This window comes from Podarcis erhardii (genome assembly GCF_964252035.2).
Source record: "Podarcis erhardii genome assembly, chromosome: 1".
NCBI classification, from domain to species: Eukaryota; Metazoa; Chordata; class Lepidosauria; order Squamata; family Lacertidae; genus Podarcis; species Podarcis erhardii.
In genome coordinates this window covers 9,808,481-9,822,681 of record NC_138497.1, presented here as the reverse complement: position 1 = coordinate 9,822,681, position 14,201 = coordinate 9,808,481, and the positions used below count along the sequence as shown (strand labels likewise).

The 14,201-nt window shown below is 48.4% G+C and overlaps 1 protein-coding gene across 1 annotated transcript in view; it reads right to left on the bottom strand.

The window, feature by feature from the left end:
- The window catches only part of SYT16 (synaptotagmin 16), a 109,376-nt gene extending 96,542 nt beyond the window's left edge, over positions 1-12,834 (bottom strand). Inside the window, exon 1 of the mRNA XM_081862024.1 lies at positions 12,724-12,834. Within this exon, the coding sequence (XP_081718150.1) occupies positions 12,724-12,736 (13 nt within the window). The 5' untranslated portion in view covers positions 12,737-12,834. The remainder of the gene's footprint in view (positions 1-12,723) is intronic.
- Positions 12,835-14,201: the final 1,367 nt, after the last annotated feature.

Sequence of the window (14,201 nt, the reverse complement as noted above, 5' to 3'; positions counted from 1 at the left end):
AAGCCAATGCAATTCTGGGCTGCATCAATAGGAGTATAGCATCTAGATCAAGGGAAGTAATAGTGCCACTGTATTCTGCTCTGGTCAGACCTCACCTGGAGTACTGTGTCCAGTTCTGGGCACCACAGTTCAAGAAGGACACTGACAAACTGGAACGTGTCCAGAGCAGGGCAACCAAAATGGTCAAAGGCCTGGAAACGATGCCTTATGAGGAACGGCTAAGGGAGCTGGGCATGTTTAGCCTGGAGAAGAGGAGGTTAAGGGGTTAAGCCATGTTCAAATATATAAAAGGATGTCACATAGAGGAGGGAGAAAGGTTGTTTTCTGCTGCTCCAGAGAAGCGGACACGGAGCAATGGATCCAAACTACAAGAAAGAAGATTCCACCTAAACATTAGGAAGAACTTCCTGACAGTAAGAGCAAGGCAAGTAATTTGCGCCCCCTAACCCGGGGCAAGGCAAGTAATTTGTGCCCCCTAACCCAGGGCAAGGCAAGTAATTTGCGCCCCTAACCCCTAACCTGCCACCGCTGCCAGCTTCTTCTTGCTGCTGCCTGGGCTGGTTGGGTGTGGTTCTCTCCCGCGCTCAGCGCTGCACTGTCCCTCCCCCAGATAGTCCCTCTCTCGCTCTCTCTCCGCTCTGCACCACAACGCACGCTTGGCACCCTCCCCCTCCACAGTGGGCGGCGACCTGGCAGCTCGGATCGGATTCGCACAGCCAGCACTGTGAGAGAGAGTGGGTGAGCCAGGTACGGGCAGAGAGCTACGAGCGCCCCCCCCCCCAAATGTTGCACCCGGTGTGGCTGGCACCCCCTGCACCCCCCACGCTACGCCACTGGAGTGGAGTCTCTAAGGCAGTCGGCTGACGCCTTGTATGCCTCCTTCCAGCAACTCCTGCAGCCAAACTGGTGCCAAACACCTAGCTCTGCTTTCCTTTGGACCACATGAGGGAGGTGATGCCCAGGCCTGCGGTCTGACTTCACCCCCGGAAGCACGCTCCATTTGTCTCACGAGGCAGACAGATGCCAACAAAAATATGGTGAGAACAGGGCTGCAGGGCTGAAATCCTAATTATGCATGCTTGAAAGTCCCTCCTGTTGCAACAGAACAGAACTTACTTACAGATCAGCATGGCAGGGGCTGGGTCGTAAAACAATCTCGAGCTTGATTCATGCAGCTCTCTGACTACACTTGAGATAATGCTCCATTAGGCAGCTTCGAGAATGGTGAGAACGTTCAATAATTCAAGTTCTGGCCTAATTTACCCACAGCTCTGATAAAAGCTGTGCATATCTGGTGCCTTTTGGGGTTTTGCCATATGTGCGTTCATCTTTCCTTAGGGACCTGTGCTAGCCAGTCTGAAGCAAAAAAAATAAATAAAAAGGCAAGAGAGGTTTTCAAAGCGCCACAGAGCAAAGGATGAGAAAGCAGAAATATTCCACAGGTATAAAGACACTGACCGACTGACCGACAAACATATCTACATGCCTCTAGCTACCATCCCAAACATACCAAACAGTCCATTGTATATAGCCAGGCACTATGTTACAGCCGCATCTGTTCCAATTCTACAGACAGAGACTCTCACCTAAGAGATCTACAGCAAACCCTTTTAGAACTAAAATACCCAGCAGATGAAGTTAGACAACAGATCAACAGAGCCAGACTGATACCCAGAGAGAACTTGCTGCAAGACAGACCCAAAAAAGAAAATAACAGAACACTTCTAGTCATCACATATAGCTCCCAAGTTAAAACAGTACAACGCATCATCAGAGATCTACAACCTCTCCTGGACAATGACAGTTCTCTTTCTCAAGCTCTGGGAGGAAGACCTTTCATTGCCTACAGACAGCCACCCAATCTTAAACAATTCCTAACCCACAATAATACTACTACCAGACTTAACACGGACACTGGCACCAGAGCCTGCAATAAACCCAGATGCCAACTTTGCTGCCACATACACCCAGACAACATCATTACTGGCCCCAACAACATCACACATACCATCTCGGGACTATTTAATTGCTCATCGTCTAACATTGTGTATGCCATCAAATGCCAACAGTGTCCTTCAGCTCTCTATATTGGACAAACAGGCCAAACCTTACGCCAAAGGATAAACGGACATAAATCCGACATCAGGAATCACAAGACAGAGAAACCAGTAGGAGAACACTTCAATCTCCCAGGACATTCTATACAAGATCTCAAAGTAGCTGTTCTATTACAAAGGAATTTCAGAAATAGACTGGAAAGAGAAGCTGCTGAATTGCAACTTATTACCAAACTTAAAACCATGGAAAGACCTGGTCTTAACAAAGACATTGGATTCTTATCTCATTATACATGACAAAGCCATTTTTCACCTTCTCACCCCTTGCTTTTTCCTGTAAGACCTATTGCAGTCGTTAAGAGTCGTCAACAGGCTCATCACAGCTATCTGCCTATCACCCATTCCCACCACCCTCTGAGTAATACCCCTCCCCACCTTCTCACTATATAGAAGGGTCTGGTGACTTCTGTTTCAGTGTATCTGAAGAAGTGTGCATGCACACGAAAGCTCATACCTAGAACTTAGTTGGTCTTTAAGGTGCTACTGGAAGGAATTTTTTTTCTTTTATTTTGTTCTGCTTTATATACATTATCTACACAATGGGCTGCACAAGAGGATTGGCTAATTCTGGAATTCTCCTATAGGCCAATCAGGTTGTGGATTCACTTCCACCAGGAGCTGGATTGGGTGGCTCCTGCAGACCAATCATACTGCTGCATTGTTTTAGGACCAATCAGACTGCTGCATCTTGGATTCTATTGTTCTAGGACCAATCAGACTGCTGCCTTTTAGATCCTATTCAACTCAGTACATAACACCCAGCAACCCAGCCATCCAATCGTTGCCACATGCTTCCTTAGTAATCCTGCCTGGCAACAGAGGGGTGGCCTGGTGGACCCCACCGCAGCACGCACTCTCCATGAGGGAGAACACGCTTTCTCACAGTGGCCAGCCACACTGGAAATCCCTCAACCGGGAACCAGGCACAAGAGCCCTCTCTCCTCCAGAAGTTTCCAGCAACTGGTGTTCAGAAGCATTTTCTGCCTCCAATAGTGGGGGTAGATAGAATGTAGCCCTAATTTGTTCAAAATGGTCGGTCAGCCAAGAACAAAACCTTGGCTTCATGTCCCGGTTTGTTCGGCAGAAACAAACCATGAATGCTGGTTCGCCCGGCATGAAAAGCCAGGGTTTGTTACCACCAGCTTGAGGAACGGAGAAGTGAAATAGGGACCATTCAACAGCATGCTACCCACACACAGTAAACCATGTGTCAGATGGCTATTGCGGTTGCTCAAGAGTAACCAGGCAGGACTCCAACCTGTCTTTTACAGGCTTTATTTTGGTGCAAACTATTTGCAGTGAAGGGGACGCGGGTGGCGCTGTGGGTTAAACCACAGAGCCTAGGACTTGCCGATCAGAAGATCAGAAGGTCGGCGGTACGTTGCTCGGTCCCTGCTCCTGCCAACCTAGCAGCTCGAAAGCACGTCAAAGTGCAAGTAGATAAATAGGTACCACTCCAGCGGAAAGGTAAACAGCGTTTCCGTGGCTGCTCTGGTTCGCCAGAAGCGGCTTAGTCATACTGGCCACATGACCCGGAAGCTGTACGCCGGCTCCCTTGGCCAACAAAGCGAGATGAGCGCCGCAACCCCAGAGTCGGTCACGACTGGACCTAATGGTCAGGGGTCGCTTTACCTTTACTATTTACAGTGCAGAGCGTCAAAAGTTCATGTCTGGCTCATTCACTAGCAGAATCCGGGAGTGGTCTTTTTTTGTACCACCCCCAGCAGAAAAGTTTCGTTACCCCCAACCGTCTCCGCCCCTCTCTGCGCCTCAGACTACTGCGCAGGATGGGCGATGGCAAGGGCGTGCTTCCCTCCCCTCCGGCTTGCTCAGGAGCGGTATTAAGGCTCTCCCTAGCATCCTCTGCCCCTTGCACCTCTTCCCCACAGGAGGTGGGGCTTTCCTCCTCCCCGGAAGAGGAACTGCTTTAAAGACTATTTACAGAAACACTATAAAATTATTGAATGTTAATGATGTTGAAATGAAATGAAGAGGTTTTAGCAATAAGGCAAAGGAATATGTAAAAATGGATTGATTTTAGACGAAAAATCGAAGTTTATAATATGTGAAGATAAGAAATTAAGGATAAATTAAGAGGGTATGGATTTGCTGAACCAATTATTAACTAGAATACAAAAAAGGGAGGTGCGAGGAAGTCAAGAAAATAAGCAAATGAGTGGTAAGATAATAGAAAGACGGATTTAGTTTTAACTTTTTTATTTTTCTTTGCTATTTCTATTATGTATTTTGTATTTTGTGTATTCTTTTGTTTTCTTTTTTTCTATTTTTGTAATTTTTCTTATGTTGGAAAACTTAATAAATATCATTATATTAAAAAAAAGGAACTGCTTTGCAAGTTTTTCGGAGGCTCCCTGTAACACAACTGCCGTTCTATTTCTCGCCTCTGAGCCGATGGCAGTTCCCTGACACCATGGTTGACATTTGCCCACCCAGTGCCTTCCAGATGTTTTGGACAACATAGGAGTTGTCGGTGGGCAAAATCTGGCTTACGGTGACATGCAAACATAGCCAATGTCAGCAGGACACCGCTGTAGCATTCTAAAGAAATAATATGACACCTTTGTTATAAAGCCAGCGCCATTTGTTCAATCCTTAAAAAAACAAAAAAACCTTCTGCTTATATGAAATCCCCAGCATTTGCAGGGTCCATGCAACCTTTTTCCAAAACTCACAATTTACTCATTTTGCCTCCTCCCAACTGCATGCACACCTTTGAACGAGTTTCTAAAACAGCGTTTCTCAAATCTGGGTCCCTGGCTGATGTTAGCCTACAACACCCATCATCCCCATCCACTGGTTCTGCCAGCTAGGGATAATGGGAGTTGTAGTCCAACAATGTCTGAGGACCTGAGTTTGAGAAACCCTGCTCTAAAGGATCACATCTGAATGTGGTGGATGGATGTTGTGGGTCAAACAGGAGAGCCCGCCCACCCCCACCCCAAGATCTGCATGCCAGACTCTTCCAGTCCTGTCTGCATATTGGGCAATATTTCTCCTAGGCCCGTCTCTGCGACGTCGCAAATTCACATCGTGCCACCTGAAATATTGTACTCAAAAAACCTGTGGCAGCTACAGTGTGTCACAGCATGCAGAGGGCTGCAGAAGATGAAAACAAGACATAATTGCACAGCCTGCCATCTTCATAAGCAGACTGTTTCTCATTCATGCAACATTTGGATGATACACCAGAAGGACCTAAATTGGCAACAGAAGTTGTCTCTTGCATATTTGCATATATATTCATCCAAGGCCCTGAAAGCAGAACAATTCCTGTAACTAAGCAACCACAGCCTGAGCCAAAATAGAGGAACAAAGCCATTTCAATATTTTAATTTCAGCAGAAGTAAATATCCCTCACTGGATAGCCTCACAAACCAGCTCTCTGAGGTTCCACCTTGTGGGGGGATTTTACCCTAAAAGTGGCTTCCCCCCATCCCGTCACAGCTCAGCCTTACGATCAGCGCTCTTTAATCTTGGGTCTCCAGACTACAACACCCATCATCCCCGACGACTGGCTAAGCTGACTCAGGAAGATGGGAGTTGTAGTCCGACAACACCCAAGCCCCCAAACCCATTTGTAGCACGTCAAACCCAATGAAAACCAACAACCAGTAATGTGGGATTTTAAGCACATATCAAGAGATTTCCATTCAAATCTCTGCTGAAAGATACAATTAAGTAGGTGGTTTTTAGGCAAGTCACTTCCCGCCCACGTCCCTCCACCTCAATTCATCATTTCTAAGATGGAGCAATAGTGTTATAGGATCTCTATAGTCACAGCAGGGGCTATAACTCTCCATCAATTTGACTTCATCCCCGAAGACACATTCTTCCATTGTCTCCCGAGATGGACAGAAGCCAACCAGGGTGGGTGGGCAGTGAGTCTGGATATTATAAGCAGAATCTCCCCAAAGCTTGTGCTTTTATCTGCAAAATGGGATTATACAGAAAACCCTGCTAAAGAGGTCAAAGCAGACTCTTTGTTAAGTTACACCTCTAGCTAAATTTATGCCAGAAGAATACGGGTTGACTGGTTGCCCCAGAAAACAACTAGCCAAAGATCTTTCTGGACGTGGCTAAAGGGGACAGGCCTCTCCATCCCCACCTCCCAGCTGGATTGGGAGTATAAATGGTTGTTGTTGTTTAGTCGTTTAGTCGTGTCCAACTTTTTGTGACCCCATGGACCAGAGCACGCCAGGCACTCCTGTCTTCCACTGCCTCCCACAGTTTGGTCAAACTCATGCTAGTAGCTTCGAGAACACTGTCCAACCATCTCGTCCTCTGTCATCCCCTTCTCCTTGTGCCCTCCATCTTTCCCAATATCAGGGTCTTTTCCAGAGAGTCTTCTCTTCTCCTGAGGTGGCCAAAGTCTTGGAGTCTCAGCTTCAGGATCTGTCCTTCCAGTGAGCACTCAGGGCTGATTTCCTTCAGAATGGAGAGGTTTGATCTTCTTGCAGATCATGGGACTCTCAAGAGTCTCCTCCAGCACCATAATTCAAAAGCATCAATTCTTCAGCGATCAGCCTTCTTTATGGTCCAGCTCTCACTTCCATATATCACTACTGGGAAAACCATAGCTTTAACTATACGTGGTAACATAGTAATGTATATAAGCAGCAAAATGTATCATTGGATGTAACAAACCAGAAATGGTAGTTGAGAGAAGTCAATTGGGGGGGGGGGGAGTGGATTGGGAAATGTATGTTTAGCAATGATATTGGGTATTTGTTTTAAGAAAAGAAAATCAATAAAAATTACTTTTTTAAAAAGTTGCCAAACATGCAATTATATATATTAGAGAATTGCAGAGTTGAAAGGGATTCCGATGGCAATCCAGCCTCCCAAGGGAGCCTGTTTCACTGTTGAACTGCTCTTACCACCAGAAAGGTATTCCTGATGTTCAGTCAGAATCTACTTTCTAGTAACTTAAACAATTCTGGGCCGCGATACCTCAAGGACCGCCTCTTTCTATATGAACCTACCCTGAGATCATCTTCTGAGGCCTTTCTTCGTGTACCTCCTCCACGAGAGATCTAGAGGGTGGCAACATGAGAACAGGGCCTTCTCTGCAGTGGCTCCCCATTTGAGGAATCCTCTCCCCAGGGAGACTCGCCTGGCACCTTCATTATACACTTTTCAGCACTAGGCAAAAACATTCCTCTTTTTAACCAAGCCTTTGGCTGATTGACCTCCAACGCCCTTTTAAAATGTGTTGGGAGGTGTTGTTTTTGTTTTGACTTTGATAATGTATTTTGTGATTTTATATTGCAATTTTATCCCATGAACCACCCTGAGACCTGCGGGTATAGGGTGGTATAAAAATGTAATTAATTAGTTAATAATAATAATAATAATAATAATAATAATAATAATAATTTGTTTATTTATTTATTTATTTATTTATTTATACCCCGCCCATCTGGCTGGGTTTCCCCAACCACACTGGGCAGCTCCCAACAGAACATTAAAAACATGATAAAATATCAAACATTAAAAACTTCCCTAAACAAGGCTGCCTTCAGCATTTATACGTCTCTCTCTCTCTCTCTCTCTCTCTCTCTCTGTGTGTGTGTGTGTGTGTGTGTGTGTTACACACTTATGCAAACCTGTACATTTAGCAGGCCAGTTCAGATTATCATTCCAGGCTTTACAAGGCTAACTTACATTAACCAACATCAAAGCCAGAATTCCCAGTGCGGATGGCTTTCAAAGAGGATTGGATGAATTCAGTCCAACCAGGGATGACCATGTTCTATCTTGTGGGTAGGCAAACTAAGGCCCGGGGGCCGGATCCAGCCCAACCGCCTTCTCAATCTGGCCCACGAACGGTCCAGGAATTAGCGTATTTTTACATGAGTAGAATGTGTCTTTTTATTTAAAATGCATCTCTGGTTTTATTTGTGGGGCATAGGAATTCGTTCATATTTTTTTTCCAAAATTTAGTCCGGCCCCCCACAAGGTCTGAGGTACAGTGGACCGGCCCCCTGCTGTTCCATCTTCACTGCCAGAGGTCATATGCCTCCTAGTGGCAGTTGCTGGGAATCACAGGGGGGCAGAATGCTCTTGCACTCGGGTCCAGCTAGTGTGCTCCCCATGGAGGCATCTAGTCAGCCGCTGTGAGAACAGGATACTGGACCAGACGCTCCTTGCCTGATCCAGCACAAGATCTTCCTATGTTCTTATGACTTTACACAGGCCTATGGCTTCGCACTGAACCCAGAATTATTAAGAGGGGAGGGATGCTTGTGGATCCTGGAATGATTTTCCAGACTGGGCCATAACATTCTGGAAACGGTTTGTGTTAGAAATTGTATTCAGAGGCAGGCAGACATTTCTGTGTTTTGATGGATGGGTCCTCACATCTAAGTCACATCTAAGTCAGTTTAGAAACGAGACAGACTGCTATTACAGAAAGCACACAGCACAATTTAAATTGCAACCCATGGGATGGCCTTGACATCAGGAATGAAAACAATATTAGAACATAAAAAGCTGATCCAAAAATTATTAGCTGCAGCAAAATTATTAGCTGCAACTAGCTGTAGCACCAAAAACGATAAGGTCAGGACCCCCTAAAGTTAAAGGGACCCCTGACTGTTAAGTCCAGTCGCGGACAACTCTGGGGTTGCGGCGCTCATCTTGCTTTATTGGCGGAGGGAGCCGGCGTTCAGCTTCCGGATCATGTGGCCAGCATGACAAAGCCGCTTCTGGCGAACCAGAGCAGCGCACGGAAATGCTGTTTACCTTCCCGCCAGAGCGGTACCTATTTATCTACTCGCACTTTGACGTGTGTTTGAACTGCTAGGTTGGCAGGAGCAGGGAACGAGCAACGGGAGCTCACCCCGTCGTGGGGATTCGAACCACTGACCTTCTGATCGGCAAGCCCTAGGCTCTGTGGTTTAGACCACAGAGCCACCTGTGTCCCTCAGGACCCCCTACTGCACTTAAATACACTCAGCATGGGAGGCAATGATTGTGAATTTAAAATTTCCAAAATATTCAGACAGAGGCTGGATTAGGAGTAATACGAGACCACAGCCTGTTTACCTTAACTCTGGCTTGTTTGCTATACAAACCCAACCGAGCTCCCTAAACGATGGTTAGTTTGCAGCCGGCAGACCGTAATCTGAAACCACAAGTGAATCTTGGCTTGCAATAACTGATGTATGTTACAAATCTGAACACCCAATTCTGGCTTAATTTGAGTGTTCTGTGCCACACTGCCCCCTTGGCTTGCCTGGCTACCAGGATGCAAGGGCTCAAAAAACAGTGAAATGGCTTGTGTTGCCAAGAGAATTTTGCCAGGGCTTTTGCAGAACTCTCTGTCCCACCCACTTCCACAACCCCCCACCCCACCCTCCAGTGGCAACAGGGGCCTTTCCCCATATCTAAAGGATAGTAAAAACTCTCCACAAGCTGTAGCAAGGGTTCAGATGTGTGCATTGACTCAGCCAAAGGAGGGCAATTCTCCTGCTCATAAGCCACAGCTCAGTGGTTGTCTTGGACTGGCTGGATGCAGAGGGGGTGGGGGGAGGCACCAGCTGGGGAACCCCCAGGGGAAGAAGGCTCAGAACCCGGGGGTTGGTGATGGGTGATGGTGAGTGGTCAGAGGGAGAAGAGGGGGAAGACTGGGAGGAGGAGCTGAAGAGGCAACAGAGTTTAGTGAGCAGGAAGAGGCTGAGGCAGAGAGCAGTCCAGAATCAGAGGCAGAAGTGGAAGCAGGAGAGGAGGAAGGCCAAGAGGCAGAGATGAGTCAGGCTGCTGAAGAGGGCAGGTTGCCTCCCGCTCCTGCTACAGCAAGCTCCCCTCTCCCCCAGTCTCCCAGGACCAGGAGAGACATGATGAAGGAGCAAAGGCAGGCACACTGGTGCAGTCTCAGATTGCTTGGGAAGGACCCCCGATGGGAGGAGCCTTAGGCAGCTGCCCATAGCTGTCAACGTTTCCCTTTTTTAAAGGGAAATTCCCTTATTCCGAATAGGATTCCTCGCAAGAAAAGGGGAAAGTTGACAGCTATGCAGCTGCCTCGCAGGGGCAAGACCTACCAAAGAAGCACTGTTGTGCTCATTAGGCCTGGCACTCCTGAGCTGATCTTGTTTCTTCTAATAAAGAGTTAACTTCACTAACTCCATGTGATTTATGGCTGGCTCGCTCCTGACAGTGGTGGAGCATTTGCCTTGCATGCTGAGGGTCATAGGTTCAATTCTCGCCCATCTCTGGGCGTGGCTGGGGAGCACCATGCCTGAAACCCTAGAGAACATCTCCCTGGAGGTATACAAGTTAAAAGCGAAATGAAATGAAATGAATGCGGTCATGTTAACTAGGATCTGACTGCCGCCACTTCTGCTTTCATAGAAACAAAAAATGGATTAAGAGTCGGTGGCAAATTTTCATATCTAATGAAGCAAATCAGATCAGGGTCTGTTCAGTGCCTGCATGAGAAGCCTATGTGTGGTGGAATAATAATAATAATAATAATAATAATAATAATAATAATAATAATAATAATAATAATAATTTATTATTTATACCCCGCCCATCTGGCTGGGCCTCCCCAGCCACTCTGGACGGCTTCCAACTGAATATTAAAAACAATACAGCATCAGACATTAAAAACGTCCCTAAACAGGGCAGCCTTCAGTTGTCTTTTAAAAGTAAAATAGTTGTTTATTGCCATGACATCTGCTGGGAGGGCGTTTCACAGGGCAGGTGCCACTTCCGAGAAGGCCCTCTGCCTGGTTCCCTGTAAATGGTCTATAAATGTCCTATAAATGCCATAAACAAAAACACAAAGTCAACTTGTCTTGGGTGACCCAACTTCGTTACATAAATAGAAGCACAAAACTCTAGATTTGGGAGGGATTCCAAGGATCATCTAGTTCAACCAGCTACAATGCAGGAAATAATACGCTCACAGATTTGTAGAGTTGGAAGAGGCCATGAGGGTCATCTAGTCCAACCCTGTGCAATGAAATAATCTTTTGCCCAACATGGGGCTTGAACCCACAACCATGAGATTAAGAGTCAGGTGCTCTACCGACTGAGCTATCTATGGTGACAGCTAGACAGATGATCACCCAGCCTCTGTTTCAAAAACAACCTCCAGTGAAGGCGAGTCCACCTTCTGATGCAGGTTCCACTGTCAAACAGCACCTCCTCTCAGAAAGTTCTTCCTAATGTTTAGTTGCAATCGTATTTCTTGCAACTTGAAGCTATTGGTTCAGGTCCTACAAACTTGCTCCATCTTCCATGTGACGGCCCTTCAGATATTTGAAGATGGCTATCATATCTCCTCTCAGTCTCCTCTAGGCTAAACCTACCCAGCTCCCTCAACCGTTCCTCATCAGGCTTGGTTTCCAGACCCTGGATCATCTTGGTCACCCTCCTCTGCACACCTTCCAGCTTGTCAACATCCTTCTTAAACTGTGGAGCCCAGAACTGGACACAGGTGTGGTTTGACCAAGGCATAATAGAGCAGTACTATTACATCCCTATACAAACACGAAATTGACCGACACAAACAAAGCAGTTACAGGGTAACAAATGCAATTCTTCCACCACCACAAAAAAGGACACACATATGCACACACATCCAATGCTAACAAAGGGGCTTCTATCCCATCTTAGTGGCTGCAGCCACACACGGCCAGCTGTGCAGCTATTTTGGACGACAAGAAGTTGGGGTTTTAAGCAAAGCTGTTGCACTGTGGCCAGCTCCTGTTCAGGGTCCAAGCTGGCCAGCCAGCCAGCCAGCCATGATGTCCCAATTCCAGGAGATTCCATTCGCCTCCTCCAGTTTTCCTTTTTCTCCCCCCAACAACCGACCAACATACTCTGTCCCCACTGGGGTTTTGTAGAGGGCTTCTCTATTACATTCTCTTTCTGCCGCCCTTAAAGATGTGATGCAGCTCTCAAAATCTCGGGGACCCCCTGATCAGGTCAATGCTTCCCTCTTGGTCATAACTGGTGACTTCTTAGCTACGCAAGGCTCCAATACGTAAAGTACTTTGTGTGCGTCCTTAAAGTATATGAATACCCAATACAAGATGCACAAAACCCTCCGGGCGGGGGGGGGGGCACTGCCTCGCCCCAGTTCCTTGCAGTCACACCCCCAGCCCATGGCCCCATAGACACACGGCACATATTATACCAGAGTCCCACACACAGCAACATAGGGGATAAGGATTTGCAATGTGGTGGTGGGGGGGACGTTGCCTAAAGCCTCTGGATTCAGCTGCAGCCCCCAGCCCGGGCCGAGAGCTCCTCGAGGAAGGCTCCCGATGCAGCAACGGCATCAGCCCCGCTCGGCTCACTGCAGAGAGGCGCAGGCAACGGGGAAGAGGGCAGGCGAGAGCGATGGCTCAGGTGGGCCTCGCAGCGAAGCCAGCAGGAGAGGATGGAGAAGGAGGAGGAAGGTTCCGCGGAAGCGCGCGAGGCTCGCGCATCTCGCAAGGAAACTGGAGGAGGGGGAGATCACAGAGAGACCCGCACGTCTAGCAAGGGAGCAGGGATCCCGCGTCCAAGCCTGCAAAAACAAGAGCCCCCACCCCACCCCCGTTTTGCAGGGACCCCCCAGGAGCGCACTTACTGTCGGTCGCCATCCTTGCAGCTGCCAGCAAGAGATGCTCGCTTTGGCAAGCGGGCGGCGGCCCCTCCTGGGCCTCGCGGTCTTCCACCTTGCAGCGGCTGCCTGGCTGTCCGTCGGAGAGGCAGCCGCTTCCTTCGGCCGGTACCTGCATGCAGCGCGCGTCCCAGGCGAGGAAGGAAGGGCGCACGGGCGCCTTTACGCACGCGCCGCGCAGCCCCGGGGTGGGGGCGCCTCGCTACGAACGGCCAGAGGCTTCGGGGGAACGGGGGCTGCTGCCTTAGACCCAGGAGTCTCCCTAGGCGAGAGCGCCTCTGAGGGCGTGCAGAGTGCGCCGCCGCTAAGGCACAAAGGCGCACGCCTTGGGCAGGGATGGCCAATTTGGACGGCTTGGGGCTACTACCAGTCATGATGGCTATGGTGCTGCGCCTCTGCAGCTGGAGGCAATGATTTTGGGTACCAGTTGTTGGAAACCAGGCTAGTGGCTCTTGGGCTCATGGTCTGTATCCCTGGTTTCTTGTTGCGGCAGCTGGTTGGCCACTGTGACCCAGAAGGTTCTTCTCATGTTCTTTTGGACCCGGTCTAAATAGTTTGAATAGGATTTGGAATTAAACGTGCAGTTAATTCATAGAACTGCAGAGATGGAAGGGAACACTAGGATAATCTAGTGCGGTGTTCCAAACTTGGGTCTCCAGCTGTTTTCGGACTACAACTCCCACCATCCCTAGCTAGCAGGACCAGTAGTCGGGGATGATGGGAACTGTAGTCCAAAAACGGCTGGAGACCCAAGTTTAGGAACCGCTGAATTCTAGTCCAACGCCCTACAATGCAGAAATATTCTGCCCAACATGGGGCCCTGGGTATAGCCAAGGGGGCCCCTGCCCCCCATCAAGTAAATCGATAAAAATACTCAACAGAGGTTCTGCCCCCCCCCCGCAAATGAAGCCTGCCCTCCCACAGAATGGGGGGGGGGGGCAGAACAGTTATCTGTGATGCAATTGGTCAGTTTTTATTTGCTTCATTTAGTGAGGGGAGCAGCTGCACCCCCAGCTACCTCCATGCATGGAGCTTGCTTGAACCCTTGAGACTGAGTCTCATGCTCTACCTACGGAGCTATCCCAGCCTATATCCCAGCTTTCGATTTCATTGGGAGGATTCCCTGGTCCTGAATGGGGTAACTGTGCCCCTGAAGGACCAGGTGCACAGCCTGGGAGTCATTTTGGACTCACAGCTGTCCATGGAGGCACAGGTCAATTCTGTGTCCAGGGCAGCTGTTTACCAGCTCCATCTGGTACGTAGGCTGAGACCCTATCTGCCTGCGGACTGTCTCGCCAGAGTGGTGCATGCTCTAGTTATCTCCCGCTTGGACTACTGCAATGCACTCTACGTGGGGCTACCTTTGAAGTTGACTCGGAAACTACAACTAATCCAGAATGCGGCAGCTAGACTGGTGACTGGGGGCGGCCGCCGAGACCATATAA